The sequence below is a fragment of the Ictalurus punctatus genome, chromosome 21, assembly GCF_001660625.3.
Source record: "Ictalurus punctatus breed USDA103 chromosome 21, Coco_2.0, whole genome shotgun sequence".
Taxonomy (NCBI): domain Eukaryota; kingdom Metazoa; phylum Chordata; class Actinopteri; order Siluriformes; family Ictaluridae; genus Ictalurus; species Ictalurus punctatus.
Window position 1 is genome coordinate 1,424,303 of NC_030436.2, and position 23,934 is coordinate 1,448,236.

The following is a 23,934-nucleotide window of genomic DNA, read 5'->3' on the forward strand; positions in this document are numbered from 1 at the left end:
AAACCGACAGACTTTCACTGTTGATAAAGACTACATGCTAGAGTTTCAAGGGATACGATGCAGAGATCAACCTTAGCAAGCTAGCTTTGTTGGAATAAGCATTCCCAGCCAGCTGGTTAGTGAATAATTCTAGGTGGCAAGTTCAAGGAACGATGCCTCGAAAATACAAATAGTGTGCTTGTCTCAGGCTTACCGAGCCCAGAAAGAGCGCTCAGTTAGCCATTTTGGCTTGGATGGAGTGTGATTCCAAAAATATTCACGGGTTTCAAGAAAACCCTTGAAAATGTGAACAGGACTCCTTCTGTCCCTGTACAAGTGACTAATTTATGGCATAAATGAAGAACCTTCATTGAAGACAGACTCGTAATGGAATGACAGGTGAGGTGAGCATGGGACAAATATTTATAAAACAAACACACACACACACACACACCAGCACTTTATGCATAGCAACTTAGTCATATGTTATGAAAATCAAGCATTTCCCAAGTCTACTCTTTCAAATCAGAGCCTGAGAACGCGTTCTGTCCTTTACGGAGACGACCCCGTCTTTCCGAGTCCGGATCCTACATTTCAAAACCACTGACTCAGACCACAGACCAGAATATTAACTAACGGACAGTGCTGCAGTGTCTCCTTATCTCAGCAGGCGCAAACTCATTCAAATTCTCCACGAGTCTCCTGAAGTCATCTCTACAAGTAAAAACACTCGGTATTCGTTTTCCGCCTTAAGAAGCCAAATGAATTGCCAACAGATACAACACGCCTCCTTATGGAACACTGTCTCCGTTAGGTTTTTAATCGCTTTGGTTAGGGTCACTCCATTACAGCGAGCACTACATCACTTTAATATGTTTCACTTTATAACATTATTCGCCCATTACACAACTGCACAAACGCAACAGCAGCTTGTTACATGTCCTGTAGGTTTTCCATGCTGTATATATTAGAACAATATATCACTTCTTTACTGCGTGGTCCTCAGGCCATTTGTGGCCCTCAAAGGACAAAACAAATCGCAAAAAAATACGCCGTAATTAGATACTACAACAAAGTAATGGTCCTACACAGTTTGTAGCCACATTTTCAAAACACAACCAAACTGCCTTACCCATCATAGTGATATACATGACTGGTTACTGGTATCAGCTGATTTCTGCGGCAAATGTTTGACTGGAGAAATCAGCTCCATCTGTATACACTGGTGCTTCTAATGTGTAGCTAAAGAGAACTCAATTAAACAAATACGACATAAATATATTATACCCTGCCATTTATTTATTAAGGAAAAATGTTCCAATATGACATTTCTGTGAGCCGCAAAAGTATGTGAACCTCTAGGATTAGCAGTTAATTTGAAGGTGAAATTAGTTTTCAATCATTGATTTGACATGCACTATACAGCTACATAGAGTGTTTGCTTGCAGTGATCTCTGCCTTCAGTGATTTAAGAATATATGACCCGTCTTCATGGACGTTTCCGTTAAAAGAACTGTTACACTACATCCTTAAGCCCAAGTTGTTTGCGACACTGACTGCCTTCACCATTTGTTTCATGCACTGTGGCATTGGATTGGTGATTAAATTGCTATTCGCCGAGCCTGTTTGTAGAAAGTTTGTAATCAAACTGGCCTCACAACCCACCAGCATTAGTACCACCAATCCAGCATTTGAGGCAAGCTCTTCACTCTTGAACACTGTACATTATTATTACATGCTAAACGACACACTGATGTCCTACACTTCTATGTCTTCAATGCATGCTATAAAAATTCCACAGAGGATCCTATAGTGAACAATAGATATAGACCTTCAGATCCATGTGTAAAGGCTGGTTTCACATTCTTTAAAAGTTCCTCACCTTTAAGGATAACTTCTAATAATCCTGAGCAGCTAATTGGCTATGTTTAGTCACAGTGCTGTCCATGGGTTGCCTTGTGTCTGTGATGTGTGTGCGAATCTTTTTAAAGAATTGACCCAGAGCTGTTATTGGAATAGAGTCGCTCTATTGTCATAATTCCAATCACACCAATAATGACCAGTGACCATAATAAATGCTCCCCCCAGTGACCAGTGACCATAATCCCCCTCTCCCCCCAGCCTAACCTTATCCTCACTTTATTATTACCATCTTTAACATGGTAAAATGTACATGTCAGAAGCTGGTTAATGTGGTCCTCCGAGTGCGTAAACTAAGCCTGCCTAAAATATCTGATGAGTCATGCCAGGTCAGATGACTTGGGGAATGCGTGCCTGTGACTGCCCTTCCACCAGCACTCACACTGAGTCTGTGGAATAAAAGACAAAAGATTCAAAATTATGCGATGGGAGGATTCAGACTTCCCTCATCATCCAAAATAGAAATGTGTAATATGCAGACTGGATCAGATCGTATTAAACGACGGTCACCCAACACCGGCTACTGAGGAGATAAGCACACAGAGGTACAGGCATTCTACATATTACAAACTTTAAGAATTCTCGTATAATAGCAGAACACCAAGAAGACTGCACATAATAAAACTTTGACAGCAGCACCAGTAATGTCGAGCCATCACCAGCTGAAAACATGAACATGAGTGGTCTTGAGGTTCATAAACACTGAGGATTTGATTACTGCTGCATTAACTGATAGCAAGCAGCTTAATGCTGTATAATCGTCTACTAACTGAAAATCCCTCCCCACAAGGACACCAGAGAAGCCAAATCAGCGGCAGTGACTCACCAGAGGAGCCCTTCTAATCTGCCGGTGTGGAAAACACAGCATACAAGGACACAAGGACACTCTCAAAACTGAATCGAAAGAGAAGTAGTACTGGCTGATGGACAGAAAAAGAATCCACTGCTATAAACTGCATTCAGACTGCATGGTAATTCAGCCACAAGTCATTACTCTTAAGAGAGGAGAAGCAATATCAATACCCAGGCTGGTTCAGCTGCATATGCTCCTAAAGTTCCATGCAGCTTGTCTTAGTAAGCAAACTGCTGTCTACCTGGAATGCATCAGGATGACATCAGACTAGAACAGAGAGGAAGAGAGAGACAGAAAGAGCTGGATGCATGCTGCAGTACTCTCTGTCAGCTATGTGCCTGCTCGCTGCAGAGTCGCAACACACATACACATGCACAAACAAATACACACTTCAAATACATACCTCTCATGTCATGCTCACACCGGCTTTGCAGTGAACACCATGTGAGCAGTAACAATCACGAGATAAACAGTTCTGTGCACTGAGAATATCCTTCTTCAGCAGGAGACAGACAGACAGACAGACAGACAGAGACAGGAGGGGGGATGGGGGGGCGGCGGGACAGACAGGCTCAGCTGTGACGATAACTAAAAACAGAGGAGCTGCTTGCAATTTAACCAGCAGCTCTGCAGGCTTCACCTAGAGTGACGTAGGTGCTGGGTTAAGTCCACTCCTCCTTCCCTTCCTCCCTCTCCTCTCATTACTCTGTCTGTCTTAGCCCCTCCCCTCATCTCACTTCCCCTCCTCACTTCCTCTGACTAATTCTCTCTCAAATACTTTCAGAGAGTGTGCTCATGTGTTCGAATGCCTTCTGTCTGAAAAGCAGGTCAGCACCTATGATGTGTTACAATTAGGGCAATGAGGGAAATAAAATGAAAACCTGAGACAACAGAGATTGGGAAGTCAGAATAGACGAGTCACTTTGTCATACAGGTGCGATGGAGGGGCGCAAATGATCTCTGACCGAGCTGAATATTATTTTAATTCCATCCATCTTTCAGATTCACACACCGTTTTACTGTGGACAACTTTTTACACGTCAAGACCAAAAAGTACGGGAGCAAAACATGAACATACATAGGAGGTTATGTGGGAATCAGGGATGCATGATTAGATTTCCTGTTTCCAATCCAATGGCAGTTTACATTATTCCAATCACTACCCCATTTGACCATCTGAAACTGTGGCCAAAGACATCAAAAATAAATTCTACCCGTCAGGACCAGGGCTGGGTGTCATATGATGAATGAATAATATATATTCTGGTGTGTGTGTGTGTGTGTGTGTGTGTGTGTGTGTGTGTGTGTGTGTGTGTGTGTGTGTGTGTATTGGGTTCTTTTCAGTCTTATATAATTGGACAAACTGTTGTGTGAATTTTAGTCTGAAGTTTATATTTGTAACACTCAGGGAAAGGCTACTGAAAGTTTGCCCCGCCCCCATCCGATTAATCGAAAAATAATTGGCCAACTAATCGATTATGAAAATATTCGTCTACACAAATCCAAAACCTTGACTTCGATACCGAAACAATACCTTTGTTCTAACTGTGACAATGTACAAAATATACAAAGCACATATTATTGTAACCGCTGCTGATCACACAGGCTATCCTGCTTTAACAGCTGACGTTGAAAATTGAACGATACGTTTCGGCACATCAATAGAGACATCAACAGAATGGCATGAAGGATGCTTGGACAAAATGCGTGGATTAAATTATTCAATCAAACCACCATCATAACCTCAGCACCAGAACAATGTTGTTGAACAAGCTACCGGGGGGATGGGGGACACACAGTAGGCTTCCCTGAAGCATTTATAATGGTCACTGGTCATTACTGGTGTGATTGGACTTGTGACAATAGAGCAAATTTATTCCCATAACAGCACTGGGTCAAGCTGCGCAGTTCTTTAAAAAGATTCGCACACACTTATCACACAAATCACAAACATGAGGCAACCCATGGACAGCACTGTGACTATAAATAGCCAATGCGCTGTAAAATGCACCAGCAAACCGGTCAAGACCGGTTTTATTTTGATCTACACTGACTGAATACTGTAAGACTCAAAGAACCCACACTGATCTATGGCAAATATAGATCTACATATACATATATACACATACAGTATCTCACAAAAGTGAGTACACCCCTCACAGTTTTGTAAATATTTTATGATATCTTTTGATGTGACAACACTGAAGAAATGACACTTTGCTACAATGTAAAGTAGTGAGTGTACAGCTTGTGTAACAGTGTAAATTTGCTGTCCCCTCAGAATAACTCAACACACAGCCATTAATGTCTAAACCGCTGGCAACAAAAGTGAGTACACCCCTAAGTGAAAATGTCCAAATTGGGCCCAAAGTGTCACTATTTTGTGTGGCACCATTATTTTCCAGCACTGCCTTAACCCTCTTGGGCATGGAGTTCACCAGAGCTTCACAGGTTGCCACTGGAGTCCTCTTCCACTCCTCCATGACGACATCACGGAGCTGGTGGATGTTAGAGACCTTGTGCTCCTCCACCTTCCGTTTGAGGATGCCCCACAGATGCTCAATAGGGTTTAGGCCTGGAGACATGCTTGGCCAGTCCATCAGCTTCACCCTCAGCTTCTTTAGCAAGGCAGTGGTGGTCTTGGCGGTGTGTTTGGGGTCGTTATCATGCTGGAATACTGCCCTGCGGGCCAGTCTCAGAAGGGCGGAGATCATGCTCTGCTTCAGTATGTCACAGTACATGTTGGCATTCATGGTTCCCTCAATGAACTGTCGCTCCCCAGTGCCGGCAGCACTCATGCAGCCCCAGACCATGACACTCCCACCACCATGCTTGACTGTGGGCAAGACACACTTGTCTTTGTACTCCTCACCTGGTTGCCTACACACGCTTGACACCATCTGAACCAAATAAGTTTATCTTGGTCTCATCAGACCACAGGACATGGTTCCAGTAATCCATGTCCTTAGTCTGCTCGTCTTCAGCAAACTGTTTGTGGGCTTTCTTGTGTATCATCTTGAGAAGAGGCTTCCTTCTGGGACGACAGCCATGCAGACCAATTTGATGCAGTGTGCGGTGTATGGTCTGAGCACTGACAGGCTGACCCCCCACCCCTTCAACCTCTGCAGCAATGCTGGCAGCACTCATACGTATATTTCCCAAAGACAACCTCTGGATATGACGCTGAGCACGTGCACTCAACTTCTGTGGTTGACCATGGCGAGGCCTGTTCTGAGTGGAACCTGTCCTGTTAAACCGCTGTATGGTCTTGGCCACCGTGCTGCAGCTCAGTGTCAGGGTCTCGGCAATCTTCTTATAGCCTAGGCCATCTTTATGTAGAGCAACAATCCTTTTTTTCAGATCCTCAGAGAGTTCTTTGCCATGAGGTGCCATGTTGAAGTTCCAGTGACCAGTATGAGGGAGTGTGAGAGCGATGACACCAAATTTAACACACCTGCTCCCCATTCACACCTGAGACCTTGTAACACTAACAAGTCACATGACACCGGGGAGGAGAAATGCTAATTGAACTAATTGGGCCAAATTTGGACATTTTCACTTAGGCGTGTACTCACTTTTGTTGCCAGCGGTTTAGACATTAATGGTTGTGTGTTGAGTTATTTTGAGGGGACGGCAAATTTACACTGTTACACAAGCTGTACACTCACTACTTTACATTGTAGCAAAGTGTCATTTCTTCAGTGTTGTCACATGAAAAGATATCATCAAATATTTACACAAATGTGAGGGGTGTGCTCACTTTTGTGAGATACTGAATATTATATATATATACACATATATATATATATATATACACATATATATATACATACACACACACACACAAATACACACGCACACACACAGACACACACAGACACATACACACACAGCTTTATACTGTAAGTCCACATTATAATGCACAGCTATAGGAAACCAAACTCTTCTGACCTGTCAGGAGACCTGAAGTCTGTGCTGCTGATGCTTGAGGTGAGGAGCAGAATGGCAGAAAGAAGTCATGGTAATGCTACAGTGGCGCTGGCTGATGTGATCGAGGCTGTGATGGTGGCTGTGACCATGTCTGGCAGTTTACTGGAATTGTTCAGTAGCTGCACAGAAACTGGTGACCCACTGGACTTGTGCATGTATTTTATATATGTCCATATATATAATTGTGCAAGCTGCTAGCATGTACAGTATATGCTAGCAATAGTGCTCACATGCAAATGGATGCAAACTCAAAACAGGATCGGCCGTCCATGTTCTTTAACCCGCAGCATACTGCATGTTTTTGTTGTGCTAGCTAATCAAATTTAAAATTAAATCAGCGTTTGTGTTAATGAAGGGTTTTAATGCAGAATTGACCAGGGTGTTTGTGCATTTTCATGAATTAATTGTTTTTCATCTTAGTTCAGTGACCTTCGTACGGGGTCTGCAACATCACGGCTCTCATTAAATCAGATAATGACCCATGCAGCTTAAACATAATAAATGTCACAGTAATATGAATGGAGGCATTCATAAAAGGAGCATTCAACTGCTGCGATCTATTCACACTCAAAAAAAAAAAAAAAAAAAAAAAAGAGTTCAGATGTCTCTAAAGCTAGACTTAGTGTCACATCAACAGGCAGCAGACATAATCAGGTGTTCTCGACCTCTCTGTGTGCTCAGTGACACGGCTCTCTGCAAGCTGACTCACTCTGAGATATCACCAGTACATAGTTGATAGTTGAGGGCATGTTTGTATGCTAAAACTAACCTACTATCCAAGGGATGCTATTCAACATGCCTCAAATAAAGGACTTTACAGGCTGAACGAGCCTTTCAAAGCAATTCGTCTGGCACAAAGTGTAGCTGATGCAGAATAGCAGGTATATATGTCTACTTATTGGATTCGAGATTATTTTCTCCCTGGATTCCGAATGAGACTCAGCCAGCGAGAACCGCAACATGGTCTCGGTAACATTCTCTGGGGTTGCTGAACGTTATGCAAGAACATTCCCAAGAACTGTCAAGCACTTAAGATCTTACAGTACTCCTATCAAGGTGTCCTTCTAAAGCATTAAAAACGATCACTGTTGAATAATAAATGGTTAGCAGAAACGAGAACCAATTCTATATTTACTATTATTAAAAATGCAACAACTGGAAATATGCGTGAATATGCTGTAAAAAGGCCACATGAGGTCCACTCTCGTCTGTGAAAACCTTAGACTGGATCTGAACCCAACGCAGTGACAAATACACCAATATCTGGACCTCACTCTGCAATTGTGCCCTACTGTAGATAACATTAGCAAACAGCTAGTTAGCAGAAATTCAACAATGTACACTAGCTTGTTTTTGATATACATGGACCCGAGCGAGATTTATGTGCTTTACTCTCGCATGTCCTATTTTAAGCAAATTCATTGAAAAGTAGCCAAACCACCAGTTTTTCCATCGCAAACATTAGCTAGCTAATCTTTGTACTGTATGTTCTATAGCTGAGCGCTTCTGGTTACCAACTGCACATCACCAGAATCCAAGACAGTCGAGTCCTGATGGATTTTGAATTCAGGAGTACATCTCATGTTCTGCTCCCAAATGCCCAACTCATGAGACATGCACTGAGCTCTTTGCAATAAGTGAGGTCATCAAAAATGCCCCCCTAACTAAGAAGTGGGGTATGTAGAAGCCAGCAGAATGGAGTCACATCTGTTCCACAGACATTTCATTACAGAACAACACACCATTAAGGGAATGTTATTGATTTTGTGGTTGTTTATGTTCTCTGATTCTTTAGTCAAATCAAACTCAAATCAGTGGACCACAGAAAGGAAGTGAAAAATGTTCTCATCCTCTACACATACACACGCTCATTGGTCTTACTATCTCTGTGAGCTACAGTATTTCTATTGATTTTTGTATAACTGTAGCTGAATAATGCTACCCCTACAAATACTAACTGAAGGGAAATCTTACACTCAGCGAGCCTTTCAAATAACAATTGGTAAGGAAACTGGAATTTATTTCGTGAGAACCAAATGACAAATGCAGCGGGACGAGAAAAGAGCAGCTTCTACACACAGGATGCTTCACACCACTGATAGCCACTCTACTGTTGCTCGTTTTTAATCTCTCACCTGAGCTCACCTGGGATGACCGTGTAGCTCAACACACACACACACACACACACACACACACACACACACACACACTTACTCCCTCTCAACAAATAATGAAACAAGGATAATGACAATATAGAAGTAACCTACCGATCACCCTGTTGCACTACATACAGTGTAAACTTCACAGAAAATCTGTAATATTGACCCTGAGGCTTTGCCGATAGCTGCCCATGCCACCCTGAGCTTTCTATTCAATTTGCTTCGATCCTGGAGCACACGTTGCTAACTCCAGGATTAACACATTAATAACATAGTGCCAAGAACCTTCTAATGTATTAAAACATAGATCTGTAACCTGCATTTGTGATTAGAATATTTTTACAGATACACTGTATTTCTGGGTCTCATAAATGATAAAAAAAAAAAAAAAAAAAAAAGCCCAACAGCTACCATTATTTAAACAAACAAACATCTTTGAAGAATACGTCTTTATGATGGGTCATTGCACAATAATACAGTACAGTTAGTATACAGCCTATGTGTGTTTGAGTGAGAGGCAGCACCAGCAAGAGAGTGTAAAAATATGTGTCTAGACACTGGGATATCTAGAAAACTAAGTAAAGCAATGCATTTTTGAAGCAGGGAGATCAGATTAGTTACGACGGTTTCTGCCCGAGACTCACACGGAGTTGTAAGAGCTGCTGCTGTAATCATAAAGTCTGTGCTGTGCTTGTATACTCGTACTGAGCATTCACAACATACTTGGTAAGATTTGTCTTTGCTCTTTCACACCTGCATACGGTACTGATTTATAATCTCACTATCTGGTGTTACTCAGAAGAGGATTCCTCTTAAGGTTTCTTCCTCATGTCATCCCTTTCGTCTCTCGACAGGGATCTAAATCTACATCCGGATTTCTGTAACAGCTCCTTTGTGTCCATGTCAACTGTTAAAAGTGATATACATCTAAAATTGTATACATACACACATATATATATATATATATATATATATATACACACTCATCATATAAATCTGTACCTCTGCTGAAGAAATCCCAAAAGAGCAACTGTTTCCCAGCACAATCTGCAGATGTTTTAGCCCAAGAATATGTATGGCCCTTGGGAAACCTGCACTCTCTTTTCCTTGGCATGAAAGAGAGGTGTTGGCTCTCTGAGGAGATGCTCTTCCACACCAACACGAAAGTCACTCTCACTTGCAAATAGTGCCATCTCTTCTCTTCCGGTAACTGGCTGAGAGACACGCTTGGGCACCTTGGATAAAAATGGCCGTCTCTACACAGTCCCACTCGCAAGTACACACACCACAGATATGAATACACATGCATGCAAGGAAGCAAGATGCTTCTAAGATTCATAGGGAGAGGCTCTTGGCCACGGCTGTCAAACCAATAAACCACTACAAAGCAATTACCAGTGCTCTGCGATTCTGTCACGATGCATTTTCCAGTGATCAGACAACGTGGCCTAATTTCACGCTCTTCTTTATACATCAGTCCTCGGTGATCCTAAACCCTGTGATGTTTCACTGTCTCTTTTTAATGCTGCACGCACTTGGAAAAATGAAATGGTGTTTTAGTCAAGAAAACCTTCATCTCAATCTTATCCAAGGTGTTTTATCCCATTAGAGGTTCTTATGGGGCGAAGTGAGAAACAGCAAGACAGTGAGATCTTTCTGTCATCAGCTATGTGAGCAGCTGAAAATTCACAACCATACATCCATAAAACCACAGACAAAAAAAAAATGGATCATATCCATCTCTTCGCGCTGTGGGGAGTGTCGATGTAATGTGCAGCATTCAGCCAGTAGGGGGCCTCATTACACAACCAACACCCAACAAGGAAAGAGAGAATGACAAATGCTTGAGTCAGGCCTCTCTACATAGAACCGTCAATGATTACTGACAACTATTCATTTCTTCCTGTTGGTACAGTTATGAATTCATATCTGAAGAAGAATCCTCCTTGCTTCTGCTTATATAATCATGCTTAATGTATGCTGGGGTTATAGCTGCAAAAGAAACTTCACATCTCCAGCCATTTAATGTGGAGCGGGAACTCAGGGGAACTCATTACAGTGAGTTTGCACCATTTCTGATGCAGGTTTGATCCCTCGCTTGCACTGTGGCGATATTCAGGTCCACAAAGCAGAGGTTATGCTTTTCAACCTCAAGTAGAAATGCTGGCCAAGACAGTCCAGTCCATCCAGGGGAAAAGAATAAGGGAGGACAACAAAATGATCATTTAAAGACATAATTTATACAAATATTTGATAAAGGTATCAGAGGGTCGAATATAGGAGGGTCTGGCTGAGCTCCTTCAGTCCTCATCATACTAAGGGTACATGCGAGTCTGTTTACTCTGTGCCATGCGGCGCAGGCAGGATTTAATGACTGTTTATGAGCTGCAGTGATCCATGTTCCACACACAGCTGTCAAAGCACTGCCTGCTACTTCAAGTGTTCATGAGATAGCTAATGTAGGTTGGGGGTTTTGCTAGAAAAATCACAGAAAGGGGCCTTAGGGCAGACTTAATGATATATAAGCCCAAAGTGCAAGGGCTGTCTGTTCATAACTTTAAATAACAAGAAGGTCTTTGTCCATTTTTCATCTGGTAAGCAAAAGGCAGTCCTCGGGACAGCACGACTGCCAAAATGTCAACTCTTAGAAAATGACTTCCGTTTGAATCGTGATGAGCGGAAGATTCCAAGAGGGAGACTTGCACAGTCAGCAGTGATAAAGCAGTTTATCAGGTGCTCTCCGGCGCTGCCAGCTAGCTATTTGACACGATGTATTTCAAGGCCTCTTTTAACTCTGACAGTCTGCAGCATATCAAAGCTTTCCAGACTCCTCTGTTTTCAATTTTGCTTTCAATGACAAACTGAAGAGCTGCTATTTCTTAGAGAAACCTGTCACATAGAGTATTTACTTTCATTTTTCATGCAACCCTTTGAGGGGTGTGAAATAAACGCCATTTGAACACTTGTCACTTGAGGCGGGGGGTGGGGGTGGGTTTTGGTGGGGGGGGTTGGGGGGGGGGCAGAAAAATATTTTTCGTCTGAACACCCCAGGTTGACATTAAAGGTCATTTCCCTCCCTTTTATGCACTAGATCCAGAAAGATTTAGTTGAAGAGATGATCTGACTGATGGCTTTTATGAGAACAATTGTTCACTTAAAAAAATAAAAAAACAAATCGATGTTATACCTACCAACACTTCCTGTCTGTTTTGTTCATTATCTTCTTCACAGCATTATTGCCATCAAATGAGTATTCACCTGCCATGAATGTCTAATGGCCTGAATCTCTCCGATGGCATAATGTGCTTCATCATTCACCCTCTGCACAGAAGCAGGATTTGGGTAGTAACTAGGTGTTCTGGTAATGACATGAAAAATACACAATTACACTGAAACGCATCTATACAGAACGTGCAGCCTTCCTTGTCACCTTTACGTCCTTAAAATCTGATCAGAAGCTGCTGTTCATCAAGGCCAGAGGGAGGCAAATCGGTGTTTGAGGACCATTGTGGGTGGTAGTCAAGCTGTCATTTCACTAGACAAATCAGCACAGGAGAGGAGGAGGACCCCCACCACCACCACCACCTGCCCCCATCCAGATACACACACACCCTACACACACACCCTGTCTCCAGAACCTCATCATGAATTCACATTCACATTCACCACCTGCCTCACCCAGGTGTCTTTAACACACACTACAGCACTGATTACTGGGGAGCAGGAGGACTGGCGTAATAACTGAACAGAATGCATCAGCAGAAAATGCAGTTTGTTTCAGCAAATTGAAATTGCTTAAGAGAGTTGGCATTCGAATGCTCCTAAACATGAGTTCATTTTAAACTGCAACAGACCAGGCGAAACTTTTCCAGTAGCACTACACTCATTTGCATCACATGAGCAATGGGACATAAATACTGCCGCGTTCAACATGTGAAGCCATTATAATAATCTAATCATAAGCTGCAGATTTTTAGCAGATTAGGTTATTTACACACAGTAAACGTTTTCCTGTCAATAACAAGTAGAATTGATATTTTATAGGCTACATGGGATCTACTAAAAGCCACCTGTAAACATTCATGCAGAATATTGTTGTTTTTTTTTTGGTCGTCCTATTCACATAAATGTGTTCTAGAACTTGTATAGCTAATAGAACACCACGTATTTAAATCGATAATTATAGTGCGTTCACATCATGTCGGGATTATAGTAAATATGTCTCGTGTCTTTGTCAAATGTGTATTTACATGTTTTTAATGCTCTTTGGGAATTTTCCGAAAGCCGGATACGTCACGTTATACGCCAAGACAACCACGATGAAGAAAAATAATGCCGAAACTGACCATAAAGAGAGGTAAAGAGTAATAAACGAGTACTTTGCTTTTTAAAAAATTAGCAGCCCAGGTACACGTAAAGTTTTATATTGGCCGGTCGTCTTGGAGAATCGGACACGGTTCTTCTGAAGACTGTCGTACTTGCTTCTACCGTTGCAGGGAAAACCCGACAGCCTTCTTTACGTTTTTGTCTGAAAAGTTGTTTATTGCATAATATATCTGTCTTCACTGACATCCAAACTTTTATTTTTTTTTTTTTCTTGTAACGTTTAATTTTTGGTTAGAAAAGTAACGTTTGGAAATCAACCGCAAAACCTAAAAACATAAAAATTTGTATTGAAACAATCTGTCTGACTAAGACACGGTCCTGTATAGGCCTGGAAACGGATAGAACATGATAATATCACTGAACGCAAAATATGTACTAGAGTTTATCTTTGTATGTGAAAGATGTTAAAGCATTGTGCATTTTTCCATAGAAATGACTAAGTTCAAGTCATTTAGCAAAAATAAATAAATAAAAAAATGTAGGAAATGCGTTTAATAGACTTTAAGCAAATAAAGCATCTCTGGGTTTGGTATACAAAAAATAAAAATAAAAACAGAGAAGAATCTGAGGTATACAGCGCAGCGTGTTCTATCAATGTCATAGGGACCTAGAACTCTTATAGCTGCATTACCGCTATAAGATACAGGGTGCAGTTCTTTATCTTTGTCCCTAACATTCACCAAACACGCCAGAGAAGAGGCAAGAACCTGGGATGTAGTGCTATGTCAGTCTGTCCTGATGAAGGACTTTGAATATAAATATCCTCCTCCATTGCCCCCTCCTTCTTTTTCCAGCATAATTATGCCCGTCACTCTTAAAGACAGGCCTTTAAAAAAAAAAAAAAAAAGGTAGGATTTGCAAATTAGGAAAGATTGATCAGGAGGGTGCACAGAGTAATTGATCTCTGGCTCTGGTGTTATTCCCGTGGCTCCTTGTGCCCAACGTGGATATTTAAAAAATAATAGGAAGATGAGAGCTGGGCAGATAATAAAGACAGTGGGAGAAAGGGAGTGTTTCAAATAAAAAGCACTCTATCTTGGGAGGAGATCTCTGACTGCACAGATCTTTCTGAGAAGTAGAGGTAAAAAAAAAAACAACAACAAAAAACTAAAGTCTCTAAAGTATTTCAGTTATCTCATCCTACAACCAGCACTGTTCCTGGAGAGGCGCTCATGACCACATTCTGCTCTCCGCGTCCTAAATCTGTCAAGCTTAGTCCAGCACGATAATACGCCCAATTTAAAAGCCTTCACTTAAGTCAAGAGGATACAGGGAGAGGATGTGAGAGGAAGAATGGGGTTTGTGCTAGGTTAGGAAAGAGTTCCTTCTCACACACGCCACAATTACACATGTTCTCTGCTTTTAAATGCAGGCAAAGGCGTTTTATTCTTCGAGGTGTGGCAAGAAGGTGTAGCTATTAAAACACCACAGCTTCTGCATACAGAAGAAATCTGAATAATGAACGCTCGCCGTGTGATCTGAAAGAAATTGCCGAGGTCTCGTGAGCACATCTCACACGGACGTGCTGTTCTAACCGAACAGCCGTTTGAACGACACAGGGTGGAAAGTCGACGGTTATCAAACCCTGCCTTCTTCTTCCTGGGAGTGTTCAAATTCCTCTCTTAGTTTTTAGAATCAAAAACACACACTGCTGCCATTCCGATACAGATATGCAGAGCCCCGCGGCTTTAATGAGCCCATCCGCGGTGGGAGGCGAATACTTGCGTGCCAAAATCAGTGAAAACAAACCTTGTTAAAATAAGCATCCCTATGGACATCTTCCACATGAAGAAAGGCAGCTAGACACGTACACATCAGAGTCCTGCACAAAGTGGCGTCCTTCTAGTCTGAAGTAACTGGCTAAGTGATGTTCTTTTTCTTTCAATAAACACATCATGTGGAATTCAGGGACGTTCTGTTGTACGGAGAAATGGACCTTCGGCTTTTACGAATGGAAAATTTCCCGCTTAAAGGGGTGGTGGGTTTGATGGCCAATTGTTGCCAATGGTCACGGTGTTGTTTCAAAGCAGTTCTCTTATTGCTTTTCGGTGCTCCCCCCGCCTATATAAATCCTTTAATACAAAATAAGCTCTGGTAAATAGATAGTATAAACCATATACAAAATATTACACACACAATACAATGATAGATGTATTATTATTATTATTATTCACCCATAGCCCTACTCCTGTCTACTACAACAGCATTTGCTCTAGAATCGCTCCACAGACGGACGATGCTGCCGTTAAGCTGAATGACTGCATAAGAATCACTGGGAGGTTCCTGTGGAGAAAATAATATACTTTGTAATGAGATGGTGTGCAGTTAGTGATCCTTGGAAAAAATGTGGTAAATGGTAAATAATATATGACTCACACTAGCCACATAGAGGGGGGTGAGGGGAGGGGTGAGCTAGAGCAGGAAATGGAAAAATAAATCCTTGCAGAAAGCCACCTTTTAGTGCTGCGTTATTACTTAGACTGGGGCAGAGTTGCTAAAGCCTGCTGCTCGACATGGACCTCAATCTAAAGAGTTTACTTTCATCTTTAAAAAAAATAAAAATAAAAATCTAATCCAGCAGATCACAAGAACGTATCATTCAAAATCCTAGGTACTTCCTGTTAAGTTTCTGAAACCTTGCAATCAATATCGATTCCAAAACAATAACAGTTTTTTTGTACGAGAGGTGTATGCTCTGCCTCGGGTGCACCGGCTCTAGCCCATGCAGAGTTTTGTACCTTCAACATGCATCTTTTACTTTAACTGGCTTTTAATTTAGTCCTCCTTAGATTACAATTATGCACCTTAAACATTTGCAGGTAAAATGTACAGTGTACGATTGTCTCTTTGCATTTCTGTGTATACATGTATACCTTTATTCAGTGGTTTCTGGCAAGAAACAAACGTAATAAATAATAATAATTTAAAAAAAAAACTTCACAGCATCATGTTTGAAGCATTTAGTGGTGAGTAAATGAAATGTCCATGTAGTTGGCGATGAAGATGATGAGGCTGCAACTTTCTACATGTAAAGATGAATCCGTGGGTTAACATATGCTTCAGTAGGTTCAATGTATAATGAGGTTTGCCAGCTATCAGTTTGCTATCATCATTATCAAGATGGCAGACAGACACACTCGTACCCTTCCCTCCTTCCTCTGTGTATCAGAAGGAGTCACATTAAAATCCAACACACATTTCGCACCAAGTTGTTTTCCATAACAAGAGCTGACAATTGGTACAAATATGATCTAAAATTTTTTGAAAAAAAACAAACAAAAAACAATCAATCAATATAGCCTACAAGGACACAACAAAGGACTACTGGTCTCACGCCACTCCTCCTGGATGAGCCAACATTATGTCATCAATATTAGATGAGTACTGACCAGTGAAGGGTAAAATGAATAAAACATGGAGACCCAGATAGAGAAGTACATACTGTCCAGGTGAATCTAGCCCTGAACTGCCGCCTGTACACTCCCTCAGAATTAACACTGGTAGAACGCTCTAAAGCCATGCTGAGAAACACCACACCGAACACTGTACTTTAACAATACGGCAATAAAGCTTTCCGTCCCGGCATTATGCAAAATCCCAATGATGACAAATCCATTTCATTATATTGTATTATACAATTACAACCCGGTTTAATAAAATGCACCAACAATAATATAGTGTGATATGAGACAAGACAGAGCTTAAACAGGTCTGAAACATCATAAACATGAAAAAGATTAACGGTGATGAAACGCTTATGACTCGCACTACATTTTAGTCAGAAGCGATTTCAATGGAATACGAGCCCTGGAACAGCGGCGATGGCGTAAATCCATTAATTCAGTCAAAAATCATTTCATCAGTTTAGACAACAGATTAATGTGCTTTTGATATTCTAATTTAGGAATGAGAAAACTATGAAGATACAAATGCAGAACTATTCATTACCAGACTGCAACATTTTAACTGATATTCCTGTTAATGCACCACCACACAATGGAACATACACTGAAATAAGATCCAGTTGTACCGTGTAAATGGAGACTCTGCTCTGAAATATTAATAGTGGCTAATTACAATACTGGCACTGTGGACCAAAAATAAACAAACAAATAAATAAATAAATCAAGGGACTGAAACATTATCATTTTTTTTTTCTTGTAAAGAAAAGGCAGATACGTGGAAAATAACCAACATTAGGAACAACAACAAACTTGATGGGGCAAAAATAGTCATCGTTTAAAGTGAAAGCTGGAAGGAAGTGCTTAAACGGGTCTCAGGCCTAAAGAAAGTAAGAAACTAAGAAAGTAAGTCGATCTTTCCATAGACTATGAGAAATAAATGCTCATATAATTGGATGCAAATGACTTGATATGTCTTTAAAAAAAAAAAAAAAAAAAAAAAAAAAACCTCTTCTGTGTAACCTTACCCAAAATGACATAGTGGCTCCCCTGGAGACAGTGAATTGGCCTGAATGAGTTACTCACCATCCATGGAATCACTTGTTCATCTGGATGATTCCTCTTCTCCACGCACGCACATTTCCATGGAATTAGCCAGGCCTGTCAGAAATTCCAGTTTCTTCCCAGAGCAATGTTTTAACGCTGTAGTCGAAGTGAGCAAAGAACCAAAAAGGTATTCTGGTCTGGAGTCCTTAAATCTAAGCACAACAGGAGTCCTGTCTGCACACAACGCTGATGTACAGCTCAAGAAACCAAGACGACCAACCTGTACAGGGTCCAATACACAGGTCACAACTAGAAGTCCAGGCAATGATCTTCACCAGCATCAAAAAAAGGTTGTTTAAGTGACAAACACGGGGGTCATGAATGGTGCCAGACAGGCAGTGGAAACGCGGTATATCTGGAAGATTGATGAAGTCCCACAATAAAAAGGCAGCTCCCTGTTCAAGGGGTGGGAAAGAAAGAAAGAGGCAAGCTGAACCAGGACAGACAGGGTATGTCCAGGTTGAAGTGAAGCCTACACACAGTAAATTAATCATACCATGCACTCAAACAACCTGCTCCGTTCAGTGGCCGGATCAGGTTGCCTGGCCTCTACTCTTACATGGCTGATTTTTTCCTCAAGAATTTAGAATATTCAAAAGCCAAAGCTTGTGAAAAACCATTTATTTTAGCGATGGTCAATGACTGCTTCATGCCAAAAGTCAGCAGGCTTTTAAAAAAGGTGTACAAGTTTAATACAAATACCTCCAGTGAAGCAAGAATGGTATTCGCAGCAGTTGGCTTGGTTTCAACCCCAGAGGATCAAAACAACCTTTTGGTCCTTATGAAGTAAGAAAGAGTGTAAACTCTCACAAAAGTCAATGGCAAAAAGGCATTGATGTAGAGCAGGAAAAACACTGAGCTATACCTAGATGTGAGAATAAAGAACAGACTCGAGCTATTAGAAATGCCAGCAGTGCAGACTTCCTGTGGCCTGCTGCTGAAAGTGGACGGCTTCCTGTTAAACATCGGCCAGTCCAGATAAACGTTTGCTAGGCCACAAATGTGCATTTCACAACCACATCCTTGTCCATGTACTAAACCACAGGCTACTTGCTTCAGCCAGAGTGTCCAGTAGCACTGACGGAGTGAAAGAATTTTAACCAGGTATTCAAAACCACTATATAAACGCACCATGTGCAGTTCTCCTGAGAACGTGTTTCCATTAGACGCTGCTAAAGGAAAACGAGATACTCCAAATTTAATACGAGAGGAGAACTAGCATAAGGAGGCCGGGTGTCGGCGGATGGAACTGGGATGGAAATTCTCCCAAAGCGCTCAGTTATCCAAAAACGTACACGTGCCAGATGCAGGCGCAATGCAACGAGCACAGAATGAATAGAAAGAAGAGCTGAAGCTGAAAAACAGAGCGAAGGCTGTGGTTGCTCAAATACTAGGCAGAAAATTATACAGCTTAGAATTTCGCGAGTGGTGACTGACTACTTTGTGTGCAGTCTAGTGGATTGACTCAAAGCCCCTTGCCACTAATTTTAGCCTTGTCTACTGGAAGTGGCCAGAAGTACTCTACTATTGATCTCATGACTCCACTCTTACACGGATATGTGGAGATGTGTCCAGGTTCGCAAGTCTATTAATCAAAATCAGCTTCATTACTAAATAAGTGAGTCACAACACATTGTTTATCGGAAAGGATGAATTCATGTGTTTCTTCACAGACAAACTGTGTAGCTCTTTGGACTTCGTAACTGTGTAATACTGTACATTCAGAAATGTAATGGCGGTACAAACATCCACAATTTCATTCTGACTCTTAAAACGTACGTCTCTGTTCCTCCTACAAAGCCACGGACCCTAGACCAGTTTACAAAAACAGTAATACCATGCAATAAAATTACAGACGTTTTAACCTGTAGTAGCAATAGCAAATTACCCACAATGCCACCAAGACAGAACCAAAGTTAAAAAAATTAATAAATAAAACACGCCTTACTATTTAGCTAAAGTTTAACATTTACCCTGCCTTTAACTTTCTAGATCACTCTGAACCAGAACATTCTGTTAGGTATGACTGACAGAACAGGTGTCAGTGAGCATGGCAGTGTTCCTCCCTCAGGAGGAAAAGACCCCCACGTCAAGCTGATACAGTCTCTTACCTTATTGTTCGAACAGAAAGGCAGTACTTCCACATCAGGTTCAACATGGCCAGGTCATCCTTCACCTGGTTGCTCCAGATAGAACCCCCCCCCTCTCCCCCCCACCGCCCCGCAAAAAATGTTTCCTTTAACCCAAAAGCAAAACAAGAACACGAAAGCTAGAAACACCGAACTGGCATCTGGAAAATCCGTGCCTTCCACGTCTTTCTTCACTTGACCACGAACAGTGTTTGATGCTTGAGAAGCCTCAAGGAGAGAGAGGGAGGGAGAGAGAGAGAGATGACGAACTCAAACAAGTTCCAGTTACTTCTGTTGTTTCTGGTGTGTCCAATCCGTTCATTTTGTAGCCAAACCAAAACGTTCCCTTCTGGGAGGTTGCTAGGCAGGGCTTTTAGATTACCAAGTAAGGCTAGCAGTTAAGCAAAACTCAGACACGCCATGCCTTACTTCTCTAAAGTCAGATACGATATGGAATGTTCTATCTCCTAATTTAACGCCTTTCCTCTAGTCAGTCATCACTTTTTCCAGCTCTACAGTCAGCTTCTCTCATCTGTTGGAAGAAACTCCGTTCCCTTTGTGTCTGGTGTATGTGAGAAAGACTGACGCTACGTCTGACATATCTTCTCGAGGAAGATCGGGCCAATCCTGTTCTGACCAGTGTTCATACTCCGAGATGACACGCTGCTCGACTTAATCAATCTTAATAAAGTAAACGGTGTCGTAATGGAATACAGAGTGGAGTGTGATTTGTGGTCAGGAGTCGCTCTGAAAAATGCCTTTAAAGACCTATTAAGGAGAGTATGAGGTCATCATTCAGGGCTGTGGGTGAATAAAGCTTGGCAAAAACAAACAAACAAAAAAAAAACAACAACTGGAAATGGGTCATTCTCAAACTGTAAATTAAAACCGCACAGGCATTTTCCAGGAAGCTTGAGGAGACCACGGAGAGAAGGCAGTATAGCAGAGGGAAAGCAAAATGCGGACGAAGAAGGAATACAAAAAAAATAAAACAAGCCCATTAAAGCACAGGAATGTCTAAAAGAAATAAAGCAAGTGTATGAGGAGGAGAGTAATATTAGAGAGAGTATGTGACCCAGGGAAAGCAATATCAGACACTGCTTTAGGGTGAATGTTTCTTCACTACTGGGGTTTTGCTATTGGAACCATGTTACCACCAGCACCCTCACCCCCCGTGATGCCTTTATTTGATTCATCATGTCGCTTTTGTAGAAGAATAGGTAGCTTGAGGCTACATTCGGAAACTATACACCCTAAAGAAACAGAAAGAGCACAGGGTTGTGTTTCATGAGACAAACACATTTCGGCACAGAATCTGTTCCCCAGAGTCCACCCCAGCACTGCATGTCTCTGTAGATCTGGATCTATACTATACACCCAGGACTGAAGGTAAACTGCTCTCTCGCGCTCTCGCTCTCTCTCTCTCTCACACACAATCTGACAAAACATTTAGGCTGTAACACTTCTGTAAAATATTCACCAAATTTAACACTCTTGTTATCATTTGACATGTTTGACAGCTTTTTCAGTGACAAGTGATGTGCTGAGACAAACTGCTAAAGTGTGCACAGCCTCCTCCATCTGAGTGAGTCTGACACCAACACCCTCCACTACTTCCTCTCATTAGCACGTGTGCACACACACACACACACACACAGAGCAAGCAAGAGAGTGAGAGAGAGAGAGAGAGAGAGAGAGAGAGAGCGGGCGAGAGACAGAGAGCGAGAGAGAGAGTGAGTGAGCGAGAGAGTGTTTTTCTGTTTCATAAGCCTTCATATGTTTGGCAGCCGTAGACAATTTGGGGGAAATATTGCTCATGACCACAAAGACCCTGCCAACATACTTTCCCCTGATGGCTCACACACACAAAACTGTCCGCAACAGTTTTGATAAACTTCAACATTTTTGCAAGCTATAGGACTGCCCCGTTTCTGTTTCGAATAGCGGTCTTAAGACTGATTAAAAATCTCTCAAAATGCAAAGACGCTCGACGTGAACTTCATTACAGCTGAGGTTTCCTTCCACTGTCCCAAAACATGCCAGTAGGTACACTGACTACACTAAAACTGCCCTAAAGTGTGAATGAGTGAGTAAATGTATGTGTGCAGAGGGTTCTGCAATGGACTGGCATCCCATCCAGAGTGTACTCCCATCTAACGCTCAGTGTTCCTGGGATTTGTTCCAGAACTACTGCGACCCTGACCAGGATGAAGCAGTTAATACAGATAGTAACGAATGGTTCATTGTGTATGGAAGTACAGATGATAAGAAAAGCCTCACAGGTTTTCTTGGGTATGTGTAATTCATACATACCCTGACCGACCACTTTATTAGGAACACCTGCTTCAATAACGTGCCAGTAGAACGATACATAAAAGCAGATACAGGTCAAGAGCTTCAGTTAAAAAGCATCTCAATATGCAGAACATGTCAAACCTTGAGGCAGATGGACTACAACAGGAGACGTCCGCATTCGGTTCTACTCCTGTCAGCCAAGGACAGGCATCTACAGCTACAGTGGGCGAAGGCTCACCGAAACTGGACAGTTGAAGATTTTAAAAGACGTCGTCAGGTAGGGTCCGAATTTAATATCAACAGCTCGAATCCGTTCCATGGAACCAAACTGGATTGTGTCAGCAGTTCTACTGCTGGTGGTGTAATCGTGTGGAGAATATTTTCTTGGCACACATTTGGTGCTTTAATACCGATTGAGCGTCGCTTGATTGCCACAGCCTACCTGAATATTTTGAACTGAACTTGTTCTAATTTTTTAAATATCAGCTCAGAACTAATAAAATTAATATTACAAAAGGACTATGTTTTAAACTGGTGACTCACGATCAGTGTAGACAGAGGACGGTGAAAGGAAAGGAAAGGAAAGGAGGCGCGTGTTTCTCAGTGATCGCAGAACTGAAGTGCTCTCGAACGCCACCGTTTTCTCTCTGTGCTCTCTTCACTCAACCACAAAGAATGATATTTCACGGGACACGCACACAGAGAAATAACATTTTTGTGGCATCAACAGCACTTTGCATAGCTTAAAGTAACAGTAGATGATGGTTTCAGATTTCTCGATCACCACGCTATATACCTTTACTGGTATACACGTATACCCTTAACAGTGAAACAGTGACGGGCCAAGGCAAAACAGGACCGAGCAGATTCTTTACATACCGAGTATTAAATACACTGCAGTCCGTTAAGAGAACAATGATGAACTATTAAACATCTGGTGTGATTAGCTACAGACTACCAGTTTGTTCTTATGCTTGATAAGTCAGCAGTTTCAGCCCACATAGTGCTTCAAAATCAAAGTAATTAACACTTTCACAAATTTTGCTGATTTTTTTCTATTCCTCCTCAGCAAAAATCGCCCGTGGTGGAAAAAGTACTATACTGTGGTCTGTAGTATAACCCCCCCCCCTCCTCTGTGGGATTCAGTTCTTTAACTTCAGGAGGACAGTAGCTGAGATTGTCCGAGACTGCTTAACTAGCTCGGTGTTAACGAGCTGCTGTATACGTTTCCATTGGTTGTGCTTGTGTTGATCCCAGACTCTCTGTGAAACTCACGTGTGTGAAATGGATCAGAACTGGTACTTGACTTTTAAGATCAGCTCCTCTCATCTAGACGCCCGATGATATGATCAATGTATAGGAATAAACATTCGTAAGTAATGACGTACAACCAAACGTACATAAAATACATGAAAACTGTACTTAATCATCTGAAGGCCAGTGAATTGTGTTGAGTTACCGGAGTGGAGTAAAAGAAGGCCATCAAGCGCTTCAAGAGCTCATGTGTTTGGAATGGCATCAAGTGATTCAGCAATCTAAAAGACATATCGGTTTCTTAGCAACCTTGATGGAGTGACGCCACTGCGACCTTTCCTTATTACAGACAGTCCCACCAGCCTATTCGTCAGACTACTAGATGGGTTGCTTTAAACACCACCATTATTCGCCCGGAAGTAATGGAACATCTCAAAGCTCTTCAAAGTTTGTAGTTCAGA

General features: G+C 41.8%; 1 protein-coding gene across 6 annotated transcripts in view; it reads right to left on the reverse strand.

Annotated features, from left to right (window-relative positions):
• Window positions 1-23,934, reverse strand: part of iqsec1b (IQ motif and Sec7 domain ArfGEF 1b) — a 216,079-nt gene that overhangs the window by 44,911 nt on the left and 147,234 nt on the right. Inside the window, exon 1 of one of the 6 annotated variants that reach the window (XM_017450619.3) lies at window positions 19,907-19,991. The exons of the other annotated variants lie outside the window; for them this stretch is intronic. Coding sequence (XP_017306108.1) covers window positions 19,907-19,953 — 47 coding nt within the window. The 5' untranslated portion in view covers window positions 19,954-19,991. Of the gene's footprint in view, window positions 1-19,906; window positions 19,992-23,934 lie in introns of those variants that run through there. 6 annotated transcript variants of the gene reach the window in all.